The 22,482-nt window shown below is 47.5% G+C and overlaps 3 protein-coding genes across 22 annotated transcripts in view; 1 reads left to right on the top strand and 2 right to left on the bottom strand.

The window, feature by feature from the left end:
• CCDC136 (coiled-coil domain containing 136) overlaps positions 1-1,417 on the bottom strand; it is a 31,405-nt gene extending 29,988 nt beyond the window's left edge. For 6 of the 12 annotated variants that reach the window (XM_084787995.1, XM_084787996.1, XM_084788002.1 and 3 more), the window contains exons 1-2: positions 1,268-1,415; positions 435-542 (exon numbers count right to left, since the gene is read on the bottom strand). In XM_084787995.1, the coding sequence (XP_084644121.1) occupies positions 435-542; positions 1,268-1,337 (178 nt within the window). In that variant the 5' untranslated portion in view covers positions 1,338-1,415. Of the gene's footprint in view, positions 1-434; positions 543-1,267 lie in introns of all 12 variants that reach the window. The other 6 variants (XM_084787999.1, XM_084788000.1, XM_084787994.1 and 3 more) reach the window with 3 other exon arrangements.
• On the top strand, positions 471-20,667 carry OPN1SW (opsin 1, short wave sensitive). 7 transcript variants are annotated; one of them, XM_084788036.1, is made up of 8 exons: positions 471-585; positions 684-816; positions 15,729-15,765; positions 16,068-16,277; positions 16,450-16,618; positions 17,084-17,249; positions 17,690-17,929; positions 18,580-20,667. In XM_084788036.1, the coding sequence occupies exons 2-8, from the start codon at positions 715-717 to the stop codon at positions 18,697-18,699; spliced, it is 1,044 nt and encodes a 347-aa protein (XP_084644162.1). In that variant the 5' UTR covers positions 471-585; positions 684-714; the 3' UTR covers positions 18,700-20,667. The 7 variants fall into 7 exon arrangements, with proteins under 7 accessions (XP_084644162.1, XP_084644165.1, XP_084644159.1 ...); XM_084788033.1 differs by adding an exon at positions 2,934-3,206 and having other exon boundaries at positions 554-816; positions 15,653-15,765; XM_084788039.1 differs by lacking the exon at positions 15,729-15,765.
• CALU (calumenin) overlaps positions 19,875-22,482 on the bottom strand; it is a 30,863-nt gene continuing 28,255 nt past the window's right edge. For all 3 annotated transcript variants that reach the window (XM_084788045.1, XM_084788043.1, XM_084788044.1), the window contains exon 7: positions 19,875-22,178. In XM_084788045.1, the coding sequence (XP_084644171.1) occupies positions 22,074-22,178 (105 nt within the window). In that variant the 3' untranslated portion in view covers positions 19,875-22,073. The remainder of the gene's footprint in view (positions 22,179-22,482) is intronic.

Below are 22,482 nucleotides of genomic sequence, written 5' to 3' on the forward strand. Positions count from 1 at the left end.
CTCTCCTAAGCCCTCCCTTTCTAAAGCTGCAAGGCTCCATTTAGAGTTAACAGTGGTAGCACCAGAAAGAGAGTCCACATGCCCATGTCCTGGCTTTTAAAAACAAAAGACAGCTTGGGATCTGGGTCAGCAGGCAGTAAGAACAAGCCCCCTGCAGAAAGGCTGCTTCCAGGCTCTGTTGGGCAGGACCTCTTTCTGTCTGGCAGCTCCCTCGCGACACATAGCCTGGTTAGCTGAGTGATTGGAGCCCCACAGGGATGTGCCCAAACTTCCATCAATGCCTGAGCCCAGGGGAGGCTGGGAGCTCAGCCACTAGGGAGGAGGGGCCTGAGGTGAAATGAGGGAAGGGCCAAATCCAGGCTCAGGGCTCTGGGGTCGAGGAGGGAAGGAGAAAGGGAAGTGAGGTGGTGCAAAGCCTTTTCCAGAAAACTCACCCTCCATAGCTTGCATCCCACGGCGTTCCAGGGACCCCCAGCGTTGTCCTTTCTTCCTCTCACAACCCTCAGACACCTCATAAGAGCCTAATGTGGTTACTGTGGGCCCTGTGAGTAGGGAGAAAGTAGACACTGAAGGATTCAAGAGAGGGTGAGGCTGAGGGGAAAGAAAGGGCCGTGTGGTGGGTTCTTGTATGGGAGCCCCGGAATTTGTAACCCGACTGAAGGCGCCTGACTCACTCTGCCCAGCTCTGTGGTTCTACCCCCTCTGCCACTTCTCATGCTCTGCCTATGGAGAGGACCCCAGCCGGAGCTGCCCAACCTCAGCACCCCTGTTCCAGACTGTTCCTGGCTCCTCTCCCTCGCCAAGACAGAAAGGAGGGTGAGTGTTTAGCTTGGGGCACAAGGAGAAGAGGGCTAGGATGGGAACTAGGAAAAGAAGGATTTGGGAGGATGCAGTGGAGCAAGGCAGGGAAGGAAGGGGCGGCAGGACTTGGAAAGAAAGGGTTCCCCTCCCCTCCCTCACCAGACCTCGCCACCCCAGCCTTGCCGGGTGGTCAAGAGCTTCTATAAACTGGAAGGGTGCAGGCTCTAGAGCCATTCCCCCTCCCCCATCGCGAGCTGGAAGCACTGTCGGGCCGAAGAGACCAGGTGGGGAGAGCTTTGGGAGTGACCGCTAGGGAGGGGACGCCCCAGGTCAAAAGATGGAGAGCGGTTTCGGGTGGAGGCCAGGGTGGTGGGAGCCGACTCAGTACCGGGAGCACCTGGGGATCAGGAGGAAGGGGAGCTATGGGAGAAGGAGCGTGGGGAGCTGAGGGAGAGGCGGCTCTAACCTGGGCTGGGGCTGGGGCTGGGGCAGCTCCAGCCCGCGGCTCCCGCGCCGGCCCCGCCGCCTGCCTCCATGGCCGCTCCGGCCGCCGCCGCCTCCCGAGCAGAAGCCGCAGCCGCGGGGCTGGGGACCGAGAGCCCGGTGCGCGCAGGGAGGAGAGAGGGCGGGCTTAGGGGGCGGGGCCTGGCCTGGCCACCTGACGCGGGAGCCCGCCTGCGGCTGCCTGGAAACCCTACCCGTCCCCAGCTCCGGACCCGGTAGGGACCCGCACTAGAAGCTCAGCACCTGTCACCAAAGTGCTCCCATGCTCGCCCGAGGTAGCTTCGGGTCGAGTCTGCTGCGCCTGCACAACGGACGTGAGCTACGGGGTCTAAAGGATGCTCCCAAGAAGTGACAAGATGGCTTGTTTCTGGCTGCAGAACCTACCCTGGGTCAGCCGCGCATAGGGACCTCTCTGGGCTGCGTTTCAAGGCCTGGTCCTGCCCGATGATTAAGGCCGAAAAAACCAGAAATGAACTGTTTCTTGCAAATGCGCAGACACGCGCGCACCTCTTTGGTCTCCACGCAGTGCCAGCATCCCTGTTGCCGCAATTCACTCAGCCCATGCCCTCCTAGTGGCCTTGCGTGCCCCAGAGCTACTGCAAGACTGGCTGGTAGTGAAGTTGAGACCTGGATGTGCCAACTGCAAGGCAGTGTCTCTCTGCTCCCCCGCCCCCGAATTCCCACCAAGCCAGAGACAAGGGTCCACCCAGGCAGTCTCGGTGCTCCAAGTCCTGACCTCTTCCCTGTCCTTTGAGCCATACCCCCTGTGACCTGTTTAGTGTGGGCGCCACTGATCTTCCCTCTTACAGAAGGAGATGTAGGAAGCCACGGAGGGGGGGGGGGGGCTTATTTCACCTTTTTATCTATTTATTCAAGAGAAGATCCTGAGGCAGATCTGGCATTTCAGTGGGTCTCATTTAGGTCAGAAGTGGATACACAGGAACAGGCTCCCGGGTCATAATTGTGGGGTGATTTCTAAGCTTGGTGCACACACCAGCTCTTTCTCTTGTATTCTCACTCCTAGGATTTGCACATGGATTGGTTGTGACCAACTCCCTAGGCTGCCAGGCTCGCAAGCCCTCCATGTTCCACAGCAAAGAACCACTTCTTTGCCTGCACGTCCGCCTGTTTATCAGTAATTTCAGCCCTGGGGTGAACGTTACTGGCCAGACAACCTATCCCTTCCCTATTAGAGACCTCTGCTGTGCTTTTCTGACTCTCTGGGCAGCATCACATCCTGCTGCTAAGGCTGGGGAGTATCCTAGTCGTCTTTGTATCTTCAGCATCAAACAAAGTACCTGGCGTTTGGAATAAATGAGTAAGCATGGACCTTCCAGCTGCATTAACAGTGCACTCATCATTCATCACAGACTTTTTTGCTTTGTTGTGTTTATTTTTTGAGATAGGATTTCTTTTGTTTAACAGAACCCTTGCTATCCTGGACTTGCTTTGTAGACCAGGCTGGCCTCGAACTCACAGAGGTCTGACTGCCCCTCTGCCTCCCGAGTGCTGCTCCGAGTTCTAGGACAGCCAGGGCTACACAGAGAAACCCTGTCTCAAAACAAAAAAAGAGCAAACCCAAAATGTTAAAAAGTCAGTAGTAAGCCCCCTCTCTCCCCTTCCCCCAGCTGGTGTCTGGAGAAATGGAGAATGGTGCGTTCTCACCTTCTCCCTAGAGGGCAAGCTCCACTCTGGACCCACGGCTCTCGTGATCCAGCCATAGAGAAGAACTGCTGGGCAAGCCTATTGTTTTGTGGCTCATCCAGCCAGACTTGGGCAGCAAGGCAAAATGTGTTAGAGTTGATGAAAAGTGGCTGTCTTGAGAGAACTAAAGGAGACAAGTTCTGGAAACTTGGTGGCCCTGTCTGGCGCAGCTTCTTCCCGTCCTGGGTCAGCAGCAGGTCAGACTAGCAGTTAGCAGTGGGAAAGAGAAAAGTTGATGTGGGGGAGTGCTCAGGGGAGACCCCACTGGTCTATTAGTAGGAGGCAAACCCAACTCAGATCAGGATGGGATTGAGATGAGGGTGAAGTCGGGGAGGGGGGGGGCAGAAGGGAAGAGCTTAGCAGGTGTGAGGAGGGGGTGGGGCTGTTGTTCAGGGCTCTGTCTCTGAAGGGCCAGGCATGGCAGGTGTGTTAGCCAGGTGATCAGCTTAGAGGGATGATCTGGATTGCTCCTCATAATCCCAGGGTTTAGGACTCAGCCTCACCCCCAATCCCATCCCAGGAGATCATCCCTTCTGAGGACCTATGCAGCCATTTATCCCCCTTTACCCTTATTTCCAAACACTCAGAGTAACCATTAAAGCGTTTCTAAAATGAGTGTTTGCAACATGCAGAAGAGTAAAGCTCAAAGACTAACATAGCAAACCGGTGCACACTGGTTTGGTCATATCTTTTTCTTTTTCTTGCAATACTGGGGATTAAATCTTGGACCTTGTACATGGTAGGCATGTGCTCTACTACCTAGCTATATCCCTAGCCATTTTAAAATTTTACTTGAAGTAAATATATATATGTGTGTGTGTGTGTGTGTGTGTGTATATATATATATATATATATATATATATATATATATATATAGAGAGAGAGAGAGAGAGAGAGAGAGAGAGAGAGAGAGAGGGTTTCTCTGTATAACAACCCTGGCTGTCCTAGACTCTCTTTGTAGACCAGGCTGGCCTTGAACTCACAGAGATCGACCTGCCTCTGCTTCCCGAGTGCTGAGATTAAGGGTGTACACCACCACACCCAGCTAAATTTTATATTTTTGTTAATTCTTTGAGAATTCTATACAATATCTGTTGATTCTATTCACCTTTCCCCTCTTCTCCTACATCCACCCTCTTCACCCTCACCTCACTACCCACCCCTAGCTTTGAGTTGTCTTCTGGTATTTCTTTTATTTTATTTTTCAACCGAGGCCAGTTTGTATTATTCCCCTACACCCCTGGAAGCAGGGCCTGCCCTGGAGTGTAGTCCATCTGCCAGCAGGGTATGAGCATTAATGAAAACTGCCTTTCCCTCTCCCACAGTAATCTTACTTTTTAAGTTGACTTATTTCAATGTGTATGAGCATCTTGCCTGCATTTATATCTGTGCACTGCCTGTGTAAAGCACCCAAGGAGGCTGGAAGAGGGCATTGGACCCCTGAAGGTGGAGCTACAGATAGTTGTGAGTCGCCATGTGGGTTCTGGGAATTGAACCCAGGTCTTTTGGAAGAGCAGCCAGTGTTCTTATCCACTAAGCCATCTCTCCTGGACTATTAGCATCTTGCTAAGTTTGATTCTGAGACAGGCAAGCACAGACAATAGTGTGGCAACTTAGGACCCTGTTTAGTTTAATAATGCACCTTCTTTCCTCTTGTGATAGTGCGCATAGCAGCCTAGTTCTTTTGCCATTCACACATAACCCTCCTCAAGCAATGCCCCTCGAAACCATGGACCCCGTACACTAATCTTTGAACAATAGTTTAAGTTTCTTCACCTCTAACAACTTAACAATTTTTAAAAAAGATTTATTTATTCATTATTTATTTATATAGTATACTGCCTGCATGTGTGCCTGTAGGCCAGAAAAGGGCAACAGATTTCATTATAAATGGTTATGAGCCACCATGTGGCTGCTGAGAATTGAACTCAGGTCCTTCAAATATATTCCCAAAGAGACTAGAGCGATGTCTCAGCTGTTAAAGGCTAGGCTTTCAAGAAGAATAAATTTTTAAAAAGACACATGTATTACCAATGCATATGAGTAGAATATTTAGAAAGGATATTGCTGATATAGCTTTTGGGTGTGTGCCCACATAAAGGTAAAACTGTCCTTGAGTAAACTTTTAGGGAGAATCCTCTACTTGTCTCTTATGACTGTGTATAATTGGGTACCTCTACAATGAAAATCAGATGCATTATGGGAAGGGGTATGTGAGAAATAATTATATGACCTAATCTATTAATCAAAACAGAAAGTTACTCTATGCACTTTAGTAACCAAACTCCTCTTGAACCCTGTAAAAGGAAGCCTCGAGTTACAGTTAGGGTCCTTGGATAGTTTCTCACTCCTGTGGACCACTAATCCCTTATCATGTATTTCTTTCTAATCTATATGGTTTGCTTTGCTTTTGAATAATGTTTCCTGCTACTCTGAAAATCTGTGCTGGTCGTTATTTGAATTAGAAGCCTAGAACCTGGAGCACCCAACCCTGCCACCAGGAACAATCCCGCAGCTTGAAAGTTTATGTACATACTTACAAAAAGTATGTAATTTTGATTTGTGTGGTTTAGACATCTGCCTTCATGTGCAAACCTTAAATCTTTAGGTATCCATGGTGTTTCACAGCTCAATTCATCCTTTAGTGGGTGTCTGCTGCTTGCGGTTTTCCATTCAAAGCAAATGCCACAACTGGCCACGCTATATATGCCTTCTTGGCACACATGTGACTGTGTCCCACGGGCAGATAACTAGAAGGGAATTTCTGGGCCATGGAATAGGTGCCTCTAAATTTTACTAAATGTTGCCAAATTACTCTGTAAAGTAGTTGTGCCAATTTAAATGCCACTGTGTATAGATTTATTTAACTTCTTTATTTGCCAACCACCACTGATGTGGAAGCTGCTCATGCTAGTTCCTTGTATATTATTCTACAATTCTTTTCTCCCACCATCCTCTATTTTTGAAATAAGGTATCACTGTGTAGCTATGTCGCTATGGAGCGCACTAGCTAGCCTAGAGCCCACTATGTAGACTGAGCTGGTCTCAAATTAACAGAGATCTGTCTGCCTCTGCCTCTGCCTCCTAAGTCCTGGGATTAAAGTATATGCCACCATGCCCAGCCATTATTTACAATCTCTCTGTCTCTGTCTCTGTCTCTGTCTCTGTCTCTCTCTCTCAGTCTGTCTCTCTCTCTCTCTCTCTCTCTCTCTCTCTCTCTCTCTCTCTCTCTCTCTCTCTCTCTCTCTCTCTCTCTCTCTGTCTCCCAAGACAGGGTTTCTCTGTGTAACCTTGGCTGTCCTGGAATAGCTTTGTAGACCAGACTGGCCTCAAACTCACAGCAATCGCCTGTCTCTGCCTCCCAAGTGCTGGGATTAAAGGTGTGCGCCACCATAACCCGGCTCTTAGTCTTTTTCTTAAGGTGCCTGTATTTTATACTCCTTAAATGGAAAGTAGGTGGTGTCTTAGGATTTCATTGCTGTGCAGAGACACGGTGACCAAGGCAACTCTTATAGAGGCAAACATTTAACTGGGGCTGGCTTACAGGTCAGAGGGTTAGTCCATTATCATCATGGTGGGAAGCATGGCGGTGTGCGGGCAGACGTGGTGCTGGAGAAGGAGCTGAGAGTTCTGCCTCCTGACAGGCAGGAAGCAGGAAAGGGGCTGGCTTCTGAAGACAAAAGGGAGAGGTTCTCATTCTGCACTTGGGCAAGCATGACCATAGGAAACCTCAAAACCCACCCAAAGGGACCCACGTCTTCCAACAAGGCCACACCTACTCCAACAAAACCATATCTCCTAACAGTGGGCATAGATTTCTTTTCTCTTAGACTTTTTATTTCATTGTTTGTTTTGTTCTGAAACAAGGTCTCTTCTCTGTAGCTCACGTTGGCCTGAAACTAGCTATGTAGCCCAGCCTGGTCTTACACCCTGGAGCTGTCTCTGTGGGTTAACTACTTACTGTGTAAGCCTGAGACCTGCATTTCGATCCCCAGCGTCGACTTAAAATGCCAGGCATAGTAGCATACAAGGCTAACTCTAGCACTTGGGAGATGGAGACCCCTGAATCCCAGGGGCTTGCTGCCCAGCTGGTCTAGCCAAAATTGCAAGCTCCTGCTTCGGTGAATGACTCCCACAAAAAATAAGATGGTGAGCAATAGAAAAAGGTACCTGACAGCAAGCAAGCAACATCTGGTTTCCATGGCAAGCACCTGTGCCTGCAAAGTGTGTGTGTGTGTGTGTGTGTGTTTGTGTGTGTGTTGTGTGTGTGTGTGTGTGTGTGTGTGTGTGTGTGTGTGAGAGAGAGAATGCCTGTGCATGCCTGTCTAGCTGCCAACAACAACTAGGCACTTTTCTTTCTGGCTGATTTTAAGATCTTTCTTTCTCTTTGTTTCTATAGTTTTACCACTCATGTGAGCTCAGGATTCTTCAACCTGAGGACTTATGTCTGTTTTGAGTCTGGAAAATTCTCAATTTTTAAAAAATTACATTTCTTTACTTGCTCAGCCTCTTAGCACATCTCATTCTCTCCCTTGAGTCTTTTAACTATTCTTTCATAGTTTCTTGTATTATTTTCCTACACGCTCATATTTCTGAATGATTTTTACTAGTTCTACCTTCCAGTTCACTAATTCTCTCTGAGTCTAATCTGTCCCTCTCTCCCCTGATCTCTGGTTTTTGACAGAGTTTTGTGTCTCAGGCTGTTCCTAAGCTCCTGGAGTAGCTGATGGCTTTGGCTTTGAGTGTGACCCTTTGTGTCCAGTCCCTGATGCTGAGAGACGTGCACCCACCATGGCTTCGTAGGTGCTAGGCAAGCTCTCTGAGTGAGCCTCCTTCCCAGCCCTTTTTAAGATTCGTTATAATTTTATGTGTAATGTCTGTTTTGCCTACATGTAAGTCTGTGCACCTTGTGTGCCCAGTTCTTGCGGAAGCCAAAAAAAAAAAAAAAAAGGTGCTGGGTCCCCTGGAATTGGGTCTATAGACAGTTCTAAGCTATCGTGTGGTTCTGGCAATCAAACCCAACTCCTCAAACTACTGAGCCATCTCTTCAGCTCCCTGCTTCTCATTTCTTGGTGTTTTGTTTCATTCTCTCAACAGTCCCTTTATAGTCACGGTGCCCTGTTTTCACTACAGTTTACTTTCTTGACTTTAATATTTGGAATGTACTTACTAAGTAACAGTGCTCATGGTATGTCACCCCAGCTCTCAGAGCACTCTTGTTTGCTGTGTTCCACCTTAGGAGGGTTCCACCTTACTCCTGCGGAATAATTGTATTTCATCTGGGAGTGACCCCAGAGATGGTGACAGGGCCCTCTCAGTGGGGCACGCGCACGATGGACCAATGAGGATTCTTTGTTGTTGTTTGTTGATGTTTCTTTGAAGATAGTGTTTCTTCTTTCTTTTAAAAAAAGATTTATTTATTAATACAAATACATATTAATGCATATCAGAAGAGGGCATTAGATGACATTATAGATGGTTGTGAGCCACCATGTGGTTGCTGGGAATTGAACTCAGGACCTCTGGAAGAGCAGGCAGTGCTCTTAACTTCTGAGTCATCTCTCCAGCCCTGATAGTGTTTCTCTGTGTGGCCAACCCTAGCTCCTGGAACTAGCTCTGTAGACCAGGCTGGCCTCGAACAGAGAATTCCCAGCATCTGCCTCCCAAGTGCTGGGATTAAAGGAGTGCAGCACCACCACTCAGCTTTTTATTTTAGTTTAATTTTTTTTTCCAGTAGGGATTTTAAGGAAAGCAGCTCTACATGGCAGTAAAGAGTCCAAAGCATTGATTAGGGGGGCACACATGCAAAGTAGGCTGCTGTTTACCCTCTGGACAGCCTTGAGAGTGGGGGCTATTCTGTCTGGAGAGTGTCTGTTTCCCTGGCAATCTTTTCGTTGTGTTTTATTATTTGACAGTTTTATACATGTATCCACTATGTCCTGATCATATCTACTCCCCACTCCTCACTTCCTCTCCCCACTCCCCATAGCCTCTGTCCCAACATGTCCCCACTTTTCCTGTCTTTTTTTTTTTTTTTTTTTTTTTTTTTTTTTTTGGTTTTTCGAGACAGGGTTTCTCTGTGTAGCCTTGGCTGTCCTAGACTCACTTTGTAGACCAGGATGGCCTCGAACTCACAGCGATCCGCCTGCCTCTGCCTCCCAAGTGCTGGGATTAAAGGCATGCACCACCATGCTCGGCTTTTTTTTTTTTTTAAATAACTCATTGAGTTGAATTAGTGTGGCTGGTGTGTGCGTGGGTGTGGGGGCCTGCACTGGAGCATGAGGAGCCCACCAGGGCCTCCAAGCCAGAACAAAACTGATTTCCCCTTCCTCAGAAGCTGCCAACTGCCAACAGCCTCTCAGCTAGGTGTGGGGCCAGGTGAGTCCCTCCTGGACTGGCAAGGTACCTGGGAGTCATCTAATCTGTAGGAGACACACACCGCTGGTTGTATCATAGAGCTCTCTATGCGTTCTGCATGTCTTGTTTAGAAAAAATAGGAGAAACTGGGATATCCTACATGTAGTATATTGTCTTTCTTTAGGAGGTTTTTCGCATACTCACTTTCTCCACAACCACCATCCTCCCTCCCTCCCCCCCCCTCTCTCCCTTTTTGGGGGTGTATGTGAAATTCCCCCACAAACCCTGGTTTATTGAAACATTGCTATGGAACAGGGTATATACAGACCGACAGCTAGTCAGCAAAATCCTTTAATAGCCTCTGGCAAGAATAGGCAGTGAGAAAAAACAGGGCTCGTCCGGGATTTGAACCCGGGACCTCTCGCACCCTAAGCGAGAATCATACCCCTAGACCAACGAGCCACTGGTAGTTTCCCCTGGCCAGATGTGTCCTCTCTGCCACATCATTAGCCACAGTTGTGGTTCCTAGGAATAGCTTCTCTGCTACTCCTCTCCCGCTGGCTCCCAGCCCAGGCAGGCAGCGCTCCAGCAGGCCTTGCTCCTGGCCTCTTTCCTGCTCTCTTCAGCCATTCCTCTGCCTGGGCCTCTACTCAGGGCTCATTCTAACAAATGCATTGGTGGCAGCAGAGTGGAGATTCTTCACACCTTTGCTACCTTACTATTTCTCCCGCCATCTGCTGGGAAAGGCATCAGCTGCCTCTACCTTACAGGGTAAGGACTAGGGGACTAGGGGAGGGGGCGAGTAAAGTGCTCTGCTATGGAAGTGGGTTATAGTGGTAACCTAGGAGTCAGTGGGGGTGTACTCAACAGAAGAGTGGCCATTTACTGCCTGCTGTGGGCCAGGCACGTGCTCTGCGCTTTGTTGTTGTTTTGTTTTGGTTTTGGTTGTTGTTGTTGTTGTTGTTGTTTTTAGACAGGGTTTCTCTGTGTAGCCTTGGCTGTCCTGGACTCGCTTTGTAGACCAGGCTGGCCTCAAACTCATAGTGATCTACCTGCCTCTGCCTCTCGACTGCTGGGATTAAAGGCGTGTGCCACCATGCCCCGCTTGTGCTCTGTGCTTTACCAATTTGTTACTCTTGGGACAGCCTGGTGAGGCCCTCGCCTGTGCTCGCCTGCACGCCACTGCTGTGGGAAATGCTTCTGCTGCCATCTGCATCTAAACCTGCTTTAAATGCAGGGCACACAGCTTTCCAGATTTTCTAGAAACCTAGAGACAGGAATACATCCTTACATACCAAAACCACGTTCCCCCATACCAACCAGCCCTGTCAAGCGATCCCATGAAGCTGCCAAGTGTCAACTCAGAACAGGAGAGAGTTTCTGAGGCCAGGCTGTGGCTCAGGAGGCTGATGCCAGCATTGATTACATAGTATGTTTCAGGTCATCCGGGGCTGCATGGTGAGACTCTGCCTCAAGAAGAGAAGGAGGGGATAGTTGATAAATACTATATACTGGAGTCAAATATGAGTGACCACGACCCAAGGGCATAGAATCAGGTTGCCTCAAATATCGTTTTCCAGAGCGATTGACAGTTTTCAGGCAGTTTTTTAAGTTGTAGTCAGGAATGCAATAAATTAAAGCCCCTTTCAAACGCATTGATAGGAATATCACATCATGTAGGTGGCTTAGAACAAAATGGGCAATCTCTCCTGTGCTTTCAGCGGCTGTAGGGTAACATTCTTAGTTTTTGGATGGTGGAAACTGATGGTCTGTGAACACATTCCAAAATGTTCCGTGGGGCCACAAATGGCTATTAATATGTATAAAGATAGCCCAAAATAAATTGGCTCCAAATCGGCTCCAACTCTCCACTCTGGTTAAATTCTTCGATCTAATGCTAGCCCCACTTGAGCTGTTTTGGCAGCTCGCACAATTTTGAAAGTCTACGCAGCTGAGCAGTCTCACAGGACCTTTAACACAGGCTTAGTTTGTTTCTGAGAGCTTCCATTCACACAAGGATGATCTGCCCACAGCCTAAGTAAGGGAGGAGTGGAGGGGGGCTCGACAGGTGGGAAGGACCCCCAAAGAGGGTGAGGGCTAAGATCATGGCTCAGGTGCTAGGGCTGTGTAGAAAACTCAGTGGTGTCAGCTGGATCTATGCCTCACCTAACACATGTGGAACCTTTGCTTGCCTTTGGCAGGGGTTTCTGTGATGGGGAGCTCTGTGTGTGTGTGGGGGGACAGGTACCTGTTTTAGTGGTCTTCAAGTCTAATCCTGTGCCTGGCTGGCCTTTGACAAGCCTGACGGCGGCAATGGCTCTCTGCAGATCAGTATGCCAACCTCCCTGAATTCTCCATGCAATTGTGCCCGTGGTCGCCACTTAGGAGAGGCCTATGGGAGGAATAAGTGAATGAATGAAAGTCTCAGGCATGGATGCACACAAAAGAAATTATAAGTGGAAGCAGATGCTCAGGGGAGCCCTGAGCAGAGCCCCACCCCGTGAAGTGATCTTAAGAATAAGCACACTCCTGCAAAGAGCCAGCACTCCTTTGCTCCTGGGCTGTAAAGTTTTATTATTGCCATTTAGGAGTGTCTGTACCATATAGGTGACTCTCCTGATTAGTCATGGCTGGAGAGAGAGAGAGAGAGAGAGAGAGAGAGAGAGAGAGAGAGAGAGAGAGAGAGAGAGAGAAGGGCTCTTCTTTTCTCAAAACAGCCTTTTCCTGTAGCTGTTCCTATGCTTCCAACGAACTTATAAATAAAAGTTCACTCGACACATGACCTCAGTGGGCATTCTCTAAATTGTTCTCCTTGGTGGGTGTGTCAGGGACTGGTGTGCTACTTACTGAAACGCCACGTAGGTCGCAGCCCTGCTTGTTGGTGGGGGAGGGCTCTGGCTTTGGAGCAGGCTTGTTCTTCTCCTGATGGCCTCTCTGGAGAGAGCACCATTCTGGACACTGAATGGCCGCCACCTCATCGCAGTGGCTTTGGCAGTCACGGATAGCCTTCCATGCTTTCAAAGGCTTCCTGCAGGGGATGGAGGGCAGAGAGTGTGTGTGTGTGTGGTGTGCCCTGGTGGAAATCCACCAACACCCGCCTTCAGTTTAGTGCCAGATTAAAATGGCTGTGCCCTCGATCCACGCAGCCAGGCCCATCACTGTTCATGTGCCTCTACATTAAAGAAGCCACGGATAGAATTTTCTAGAGCTCCATGGATTTCCGGAACTTCACCTCACCCAGTGCTTCCAAGGCTGTACCTCTGGAGCTCCCTCACTTTCTCCCAAGCACGAGGATGGCTTTAGGACAGGTGAATCCTTGGGAACCCCCTCAAGTCCAGCAAAGCGTGTCAGACCCTCCTGATTCTAACCACATAGCTGGAGGATCTTGTGGGTCAAGAGTCAGCGGAATTGTCACAACACATACTGGATTAAAGGCCTGTGCCACCACGCCTGGATGGAGACCACTTTTCAAGAAAGGAAAAGTAAGCTGGGCAGTGGTGGCACACACCTTTAATCTCAGCACTCTGGAGGCAGAGGCAGGCGGATTGTTGTGAGTTCGAGGTCAGCCTGATTTATAAAGTGAGTCCAGGACAGCTAAGCTACACAGAGAAACCCAGTCTCGAAAAACAAGAAAGAAAGAAAGAAAGAAAGAAAGAAAGAAAGAAAGAAAGAAAGAAAGAAAAAGAAAGAAAGAAAGAAAGACCTGGAGTTCCATTCCTAGTACCACCATTGGGCAGCACAACCAGCTCTCTGTAGCCCCAGCTTCAGGGGGTCTGACACACTCTCCCAGCCTCTGCTGGCACCCACACGCACATGTGCACACTGGGACACACATGCACACTGATTTTTTTTTCAAGAAAGGAAAAGCATTCCCAAGAATGAGGGTGGGCTAGTGAGCCAACAGACAGTGCCTCCAATTATATCATGGTCTTTCTCCTTTGCCTCATGCCCTCTCCTTAGAATTCCCCATCTGTCCCCTACTGCATGGCTTCAGGGTCTCTGGAGAGCTGTACCTCCGTCTGGTGTCGATGAGAACGTGTGCACTGGCAATACTTTTTGTCTTAAGCCTCACTGGGCCATCTGTCGTATCTCAGCTGGGTCTGGGTTCCTCCTCCGTTGGGTCCATTCTCTCCCCCCAGCCCCTTTGATGTGGGAAGGGACTGTCTGAGCAGGTATCTGGATGTCACAGAGGCCAAAAAGGCCTCTACCACTAGCCTTACATTAGGAGTAAGAGAGGCTAAGATGCCTTGAGTCCATGGTGGTCAGAAGCCATAGGCTGAGACTGACTTGTAGAATGCTGAATACATTGTCACAGGCCATGTGGCATTTGGCTCTGTCCTCAGGCCCTGCCCAGGTGGGTTCTGGAATTGTAGGATCCTATTTGTGGGTGAGCATCTGTGTTGTGTGATGTGTGTGTGTGTGTGTGTGTGTGTGTGTGTGTGTGTGTGTGTGTGTGTGAGAGAGAGAGAGAGAGAGAGAGAGAGAGAGAGAGAGAGAGAGAGAGAGAGAGAGAAGGGGGTCTCCATTTAGGGCTGAGCACTTAATAGTCACTTAATCTCAGCCCTTTGGCCAAATGAGCTTCTTTATTAACTACTGTTCACTGGAGAAAAGAAGCTTCTCAGGCTACAGTTGAGGGCAGCACTAACCTGTGCATATAAGTAAATATTTAGAAGGCAATCTGACAACATGTACATTTAGTAAAACAACAGTAGTTTTGGCTAGAGCCCATGACTCTCACACTATGGGCTTTTAAAAAACAATCTTTTTTGTTTTTAAAGACTTATTTATTTATAATTTGTACAGTATTCTGCCCACGTGTGTGTCTGCACTCCAGAAGAGGGCACCAGATCTCATTATAGATGGTTGTGAGCCACCATTTGGTTGCTGGGAATTGAACTCAGGACCTTTGGAAGAACAGACAGTGCTCTTAACCTCTGAGCCATCTCTCCAGCCCCTTAAAAAAACAATCCTATAAAAAGATTTACAGTGTCAGGTATGAATCCCCTCCTGTGAACCAGGCCTAAAAGCTAAGTAGGAAGTAACTGGTTTTCTCTATAACCTTTATGCCATTATTGTACCACTGGACACATCTTATCACTACTGGATAAAGTTGAGACCCCCCCCCCACCCCCACCATGGCCTGTATAGCAACTGCTGGCACTGTAAAAGCTAGACTGAAGAGAACTTTTTAGGTAAGTTCCAGCTTGATTTCTCTTACAAGAGAAGTGTTCAGAAATAGTGTCGTACCATCTAGTCATGGTGGGTAACCAAGAGCAACGGCAATAGCTCGCCTTGTTTCAGTGACCGCTGTGACCTCCCTGACCAGTAACTTGTATGGAAGTATCTCATGCCTGGCACTGAGATGTTCATTTAATAATCATATAGTCTGGGGGAAGCATTGTTCACTGTGCAGAGTGTCTGTGTTCAAACTCCTTCTAAAAATCATATTTTAAAGTTTTTAAAAAGTTATGCGTATGAGTGTTTTGTCTGTGTATATGTATGAGCACGGTGTGCATGCCTTGTGCCTCTGGAGGCCAGAAAAGGTCTGTTTGGAACTGGAGTAGTCAGTTGTAGGCCACCATGTGGATGCTAAAACCTGGGTCCTCTGTAAGAGCATCAAGTTACCCCTGAGTCATCTTTCTTTCTTTTCTTAAAGATTTATTTATTACAGTGCTTTTAACCTCTGAGCCATTTTTCAAGCCCTCATATTTTAGTTTGCTGTGGTGGTTTGAATAAGAAATGGCCTCCATAGGCTCATGTATTTGAACACTTGGTCCACAGTTAATGACTTTTAGGATGCAGAACCTTGCTTACGCACTTCCATTCCCTCGTTCCTGTCTGAGGCGGGGTGTGGTGATAATAGGAGACTGCTTCCTGGTGTACATGTCCTGACAGTGAGCCCTTTATTCTGAACAGTTTTCTTCGCTTCTGTTCTAGTGTAAAAGAAATCTAACCTAAGAAGTGGCCTAATCTGGCTGACTGTGGGATCCCAGTAGGAAGACCTCACTGCAGAGACTCAACTGGACATAGTAATGGCTTGAGCATACCCTGAACCCCAAGGCAGGGTGGAGTGGCTTCTGACCTGTCCCATGATATATTCCCAAGGGGGCTCTTCCCTCACCCTCCTCCTGCTTCCTGAGGCTGAGTTCTAGACTCTCTGGATGGGGACACTCAGGTAGGCATCTTTCACAAAGGGCCAGGTGAGATGCAGAGGGGCCTGAGGCCACGGTAGAGGTAGGATGAGGTATGGCAGCATCTCCAGTGAATATAGGTCAGTATCTTCCAGGCCACGGACACCAACCCTGACCCCGCAGAACTCAACCTTGGTACCCAGGTTGCTGACCTCAATCTCTTATTCTCAGAAGACCACAATCAGCTTTGGGATCATGAAAGGTTTAGGTGAGGACTGAAAGATCTTTAATCCTGGACTTTGTCTTTGGGAGGCTTAGGGTCATTTTGAGTCCCAATGTGTCTTTAAAGGAGGGTGTTATGGGGGAGGGGTAATAGCAGAAGAATAGTCTATAAGAGGGACCGGAGGTGATAGTGAGGGCATCCCAAGCGCAAGATGTCAGGAGAGGAGGAGTTTTACCTGTTTCAGAATATCTCTTCGGTGGGGCCCTGGGATGGGCCTCAGTACCACATTGCTCCTGTCTGGGCCTTCCACCTCCAGGCAGCTTTCATGGGATTTGTCTTCTTTGCAGGGACCCCACTGAATGCTACAGTGCTGGTGGCCACACTGCATTACAAGAAGTTGCGGCAGCCCCTCAACTACATTCTGGTCAATGTCTCCCTGGGGGGTTTCCTCTTCTGCATCTTCTCTGTCTTCACTGTCTTCATCGCCAGCTGTCACGGATACTTCCTCTTTGGCCGCCATGTTTGTGCTCTGGAGGCTTTCTTGGGCTCTGTAGCAGGTACTGCAGGCAACTGGGGCTAGGGAGAGGGCCCTTAATTAATCACCCTGAGTAGTTTGACCGAAATGCGATGTGTGAGCATTAAACTCCATTCCGACTCTCTGGACTTGCTCTGTATGTCACTCCAGCCCAGGGAATGCTGTCTACCCTCTTCTTTTCATGTGTGCCACAGGTCTAGTGACAGGATGGTCACTGGCTTTCCTGGCTTTTGAGCGCTACATTGTCATCTGTAAACCCTTTGGCAACGTCTGCTTCAACTCCAAGCATGCACTGATAGTGGTACTGGTTACTTGGACCATTGGTATTGGGGTGTCCATCCCACCTTTCTTTGGCTGGAGCAGGTGAGTGTAGGGAACTGGTCTGGTGTGGGAAGGGAAATTGGGTATAACCTTTTTTTTTAAAAAAAAAACTGTATTTACTTAGAAGCATTCAGAATACCAACAAAACAGCTGCACTTTTTTTCTTTGCAATCACTGAGTTGGGTATAACTTTTTTTCTTCTTCCTTTTTTTTTTTTTTTAAGACCAGGCTGGCCTCGAACTCACAGCAATCCACCTGCCTCTGCCTCCCAAGTGCTGGGATTAAAGGCACATGCCACCACTGCCCAGCTCTAACTTTTTATTTCTTTGACCTGAGTTAGTAGAGTGAGGAAAGTGAGTAACTGGAGACATGAATGCTTACTCTGCAGTTGGAATGACTATATTCTCTTTTGGCATTCTTCCGACTAGAGAAGCTAGTCCAGGAATCCCAGCTCCCACTCTGGTAGTTCTCAGGGAGAACCCAGAGTGAATGCTTGGTCCTTTCCAGGTTCATCCCTGAGGGCCTGCAGTGCTCCTGTGGCCCGGACTGGTACACCGTCGGCACCAAGTATCGAAGCGAGTATTATACCTGGTTCCTCTTCCTCTTCTGTTTCATCGTACCTCTTTCCCTCATCTGCTTCTCCTACTCGCAGTTGCTGAGGACTCTCAGAGCTGTGAGTGGCTTTTGAGAGGGTCAGGGAAGAGTGAGTCAGGAGGCTCCAGGGGAGATGGTGTGTGTCCACCCCAGGACACGTCTAGAATATCCATGCCCAGATAGGAGTGCCAGGAGGCAGCAAGAATAGAGGAGGAATTAAAGATTGTGGAGTTACAACTCAGTGGTAGAGTACTTAGCTAGCTGGTGTGAGGTACTGGGTTCCATCCCCAGCACAAGAAGCAATGGGGTAAAAGACCAAGACCGGAGAGAGGAGGAGGAAGGGAGTGAAGATGTGATCTTTCCTAATGTCAGAGCCGAGACCCACCTCCATGATGCTGCACGCTAGGGAACACCAAACTCAACCAGAAGAGCCAGTGAGAGTTCCCCCTACATAAAAGGGCCAAGAGATCCGGCATTTGAGATCAGGAGAGGGATATGACCCTTGTGCTCAAATTCCAGGTGGCAGCTCAGCAGCAAGAGTCAGCAACGACCCAGAAGGCTGAACGGGAGGTGAGCCACATGGTGGTGGTGATGGTGGGATCCTTCTGTCTCTGCTACGTGCCCTATGCTGCCCTGGCCATGTACATGGTCAACAACCGTAACCACGGGCTGGACCTACGGCTTGTCACCATCCCTGCCTTCTTTTCCAAGAGCGCATGCGTCTACAATCCCATCATCTACTGCTTCATGAATAAGAAGGTAATGCTGCCTGTCTATCTTCCCATGAGGTCCTGGTGCACTAGACTGTGGTTCTTCCTTTATCTATGAGTTTGGAATTCAGGGCCCTGGACTCCACTCAGGGCCTATAGATGAGGGAAGATACAGAAAAGTCCAAACAGGCCAGGATGCTCTTTGTAGGCACATAATCAGAGAGTATGGTTAAGCCAGAAAAATCAAGTTGTCTTAAAGTGGGATGGAATGGGAACGACCCCCATACTTTATTTAGCAATGATGGGGACTGAACACAGATCTTTCACGTTAGGCAAAGATGCTCATCACGGAGTTATGCATCCCTCCTCTTAGGTTTTCTGTCTTGATGAAACAGTAATAACATCAATAGTAACAGACTTCTAGCTTTTTTTTTTTTTTTTTTTTTTTTTAAGATAGGGTCAAACTGTATAGCCCTAGCTGTCCTGGAATGTTTATGGAAACTAGGCTGGCCTTGAACTTAGAGATCAGCTTGCCTCTACCCCTACCTTAACTCTGCTGGAGTTAAGAGGCGTGTACCAGCATGTATGTCTCCTGCAAATTCTTGGTCTAGCCATTCTGAAGTCTAGCATACAGGAACAAGGAGTTAAAGGTGGACTTTTAGTCTTCAGGATAAGGATGACATTCATTTTTCCTTCCAGTTCCGGGCTTGCATCCTGGAGATGGTGTGCAGGAAGCCCATGACAGATGAATCCGACATCTCTGGCTCTCAGAAAACAGAAGTTTCTACTGTTTCTTCTAGCAAAGTTGGCCCTCACTAAAGACCCTCAACTGGCTTGTTAACATCAAACAGAAAGCCACACTGAAGTCTCTACCTTCTGCACTAAAACCCTAACCACTAACAGCATGGGGCGAGATGGGACTACTGGTACTGGGGAACCAGTTCCATTTTCCTGTTATCCTCTTCCTGTCAGTAAGGCCACACAGGCCATTTCAGGTCACGGTTTATAGCAAATGGCACCTTCAGCCCTGGAGAAGTGTTAAGAGAAGGGCCGTTTCCCCAGTGTATGAGTAACACTTTCCTTTTTGGTTATTTTTTTCCTCCCTTGCTGGGGATCTGAGATGCCATCAGAATAAGGTAGAATAAGTAGAAAGAAAAGATGACGAACATCAAACACCTACAGTGCATTTAAAAGATCTTCCCTATGTGGTCTCTCTCAGTTGCTGCAGCCTGGGCTGTGGCTGCCATGGCCAGAGCTGCCCCATCTCACTCAATCTGGCAAGAATGATTCTAGGTGTTTCCCTTTTCATTTGGCTAAACAAATGTATCCATTTAAAGCTATGGGTTGATTAAAGTTAGTGGTTTAATACCCTGATGTCCTCAAAATAAATTTGCACATTTCAGTACCACTTATGAATCAAACCCAAGTGCTAAGAACATTTTACCTTACACTCCCTAAACCTGCTGCTCTCGCAAAGTGAGCCCCTTTGAAATGAAAACCAAGGTAAATGCGTGTTCAGCTACACTCAAGGAATGCTGGGTGTTAGTATCGGGCACTGGAAAACAGGAGGGTCATAGCTATGAGAAGAAACCAGAAACCCCAGGAATAGGAAAGGACTAAGCATGAGAAAGGCCGTGCTTCTCTTGGGTTGGGAGAAATGGTGGGCTTTCTGGGAAAATTCCTTTTCTGTGACATTTTACAACACAATTCCATATCTTCCTTCCTTCTCTGGCTTCTTTGTTAATTTTTACTTCATGTGCACTGGTGTTTTGCTTGCATGTATGTCTTTGTGAAGACACTGGATTCCCTGGAACTGGAAATACAGACAGTTGTGAGCTGCCATGTGGGTGCTGGAAGAGCAGACAGTGCTCTTAACGGCTAAGCCATCTCTCCAGCCCCTTCTTAGTTTCTTGAGACAGGTCTCACTATGTAGCCTTGACTGGCCTGGGACACAATCACATTTCAAAGCGAATGAAGGACACATACACCCCTGATGAATGTAAACAGTTTTATTCACAAACAGACAGGTACCTGTTTGCATTACAGAATATAAAACTTGGTTTACACTCTATTAAAAAAGAACCAATACTCAAATTCAAGAAAGCTTAGCATTCACAGAGCATACCTTATGGACATGCAGCTATTGCTTACTGCCTCACTTGATTTAAACCAGAATCCCAAACCCCAACACCATGCAGGCTCATGGAGATGAGAGCACAGTTCTTGCTGCTGAGCGCCCCATGTCCAGAATACGCTGTCCTAGCACACTCAGCTTGCTTGTTAACTGTGTGACTTTCACACCAGGTTAGGCTCCATGCACTCAAGAGCTCAAAGGCCCTCCTGTCACACAGTGTATGATGCACCCTTTCTAATCCAGGGTTGGTGGCATGAATTATCTCTGGTCTCCTTAACAATGAAGAGTCGAGGATCTAGAAGGCAGAGAATGTTCATTATGCCTACACTGGGGTTAAAACTTAGCATGTATCTGCTGTCAAGAGCTTGATGCAATGGCTGGGGTGGAGGCACCACACAGAGCTCTTTACCACACCACGTAGCCCACTTCAACGGGATTGTGGAAGACCAAAGGGTAGGTCTAGGTTCAGATATGACCATCACCCAGCACCACCTGAATGTATTATTCAGAGATATAGGAAGTAATAAAGATTATACAGATATATTTATCTTAGCAACCTGAGGGTTAAACACTTGGATACAATAATTATTAAGAGGACCATCAGCAAGAGACCAAATATGGGTGAATGGAGTTAGCAACAGATTTTTTTTTTTTTAAATAATGATGGCAACCTGATGATCCATGACCCTCCTCCCTACCCTACCTTTCTATGTCAGAGAGAAAGGGAGATGATACAATGGGGTGTGAGCAGTTAAGGACAGGAAGGGTGGGCAGTGGTCCTCAAACCAAACAGCCCCCTCTGTACATCCTTCTATCTTTGAGTCAAAGTTCAAGCTCTGGTAAACAGAGGCCTGGGAGAGAGTGGTTTGCATTCTGAGGTATGAGGATCCCTGGTCAGATCAGCAGCACGAGGTTTTCAGAAACCAGCCCACAAGATAAAAACACTGCAGCCAAGCTTGTAACTAATACTGCTATTAGCTATTGTCCACAGAGAAAAGGAAGGGGAAAATCCCCACTATGTCAGGAGGTTAAATGCTTTCATGTAAGGTGCCCAAATCATTTACCTTGTGGTTTCTTAATTAAATTCCCATTCAATGATAATTTTTCCTGTTAAAGGCACTTTCAATGGCATGATTGGAAAAGAATCAATTTTAACTGCAGTAAAAACCAAGTTGAATCTTAGGAAAGGGCTGGCTGGGGCCCACAGTGACGTCAATAGGTGCACACGAGGAATAACATGCATGCCCTGAGCTCGCTCTTCCTTTCCTTTCCAGCTGTTCTAGCTGGAAACAGCGCTGTAAAGAGCTAGAAATAGCCCTGTGAAGAGCTCATACACACTTCTTGATTGACTTTTCAAGACACTGGTCCTAATTCTTCCTATCACAGCTGTGCTTGACAAAATTAGCAAATAGCTAGTCCTAAAGGGGGAAAAAGAATGAAGTCAAGTTGCGTCAAGCTGTCCTACAGCACAGGAGCTTACCCTTGCCCAGACAAGGGCAGGCTCGGTGGCCTGTGACAACTGAACACCTACTTGTGAAATAAGACTTCTCAACAGGCAATGTAAAAGCATTACCTCTCTAAACATAAATCATGGGGCACATGATTTTCCTTTTTTCCCTTCTCCTGAACATTTCTTATTGATCTCAGGCTTTAAAAAAAAAAATTAGTTAAGTAAAAATTATAGAAAAAAATATGTGGTAAAGGGTTGAGAAAGTAAAGGGCTAATGTTTGCCTACAAGTGTGGGTTAAGGATCTTGATCCTTCATATTATACTCCCAACTAGAGAACAATATAAAAATAAACACACCATGTTATACATTATACAAAGTGTAAACCTACAAACACAAGTGTACTAATCAGTTGTTCCTCAGAAGCACGGCTCCTCCAGTCCCTCAGAAGTGGGAGGGACGGGATGGGATGACTTTCATTATCTCAATATGCCTTTTCACGTCTTAAAAAGTTTGTAATAACAGTCTCAGTAGCGCAAACAATTTCATGTGAAACCAGAGCTGTAAAAATAAATTACTTTTGAAGAAATGTAGGTTCCTCTGTGTGCAGCTTAGAACTCATCGTGCCGCACCAAGGCCTCCCCGAAATCTGTGGCCTGGCTGCCCACAAATAAATCATACTTGTCAACAATCTCCTCCTTGGTAAGCTTGCCATCCTGGAATTAGAGTGAACAGTTCATTGAGGTCAGATATACTTGCCATTCCAAATTTAGAAAAGATTGCTATAAAATAAGACTAACTTGAGACCATAATAACTCAAGGTTCCAGTTCCCTCTGCATGTGAGCACGCTGCCACTATCTCTCCTTTCTACACACCAGCGCCTTTTTTATCCATCAAGTCACTAGTGAGCTGGGGATATAGTTCAGTGCTAAAGTGCATGGCTGAGGTCCTGTGTTTTGACCCCTGTACTCAGAAAGCCAGACAGAAGGGTTATTCAAGGCTAGCCTGGACTACAGAGG

This window comes from Acomys minous (genome assembly GCF_964271855.1).
Source record: "Acomys minous genome assembly, chromosome: 6".
In the NCBI taxonomy this organism is placed as follows: domain Eukaryota; kingdom Metazoa; phylum Chordata; class Mammalia; order Rodentia; family Muridae; genus Acomys; species Acomys minous.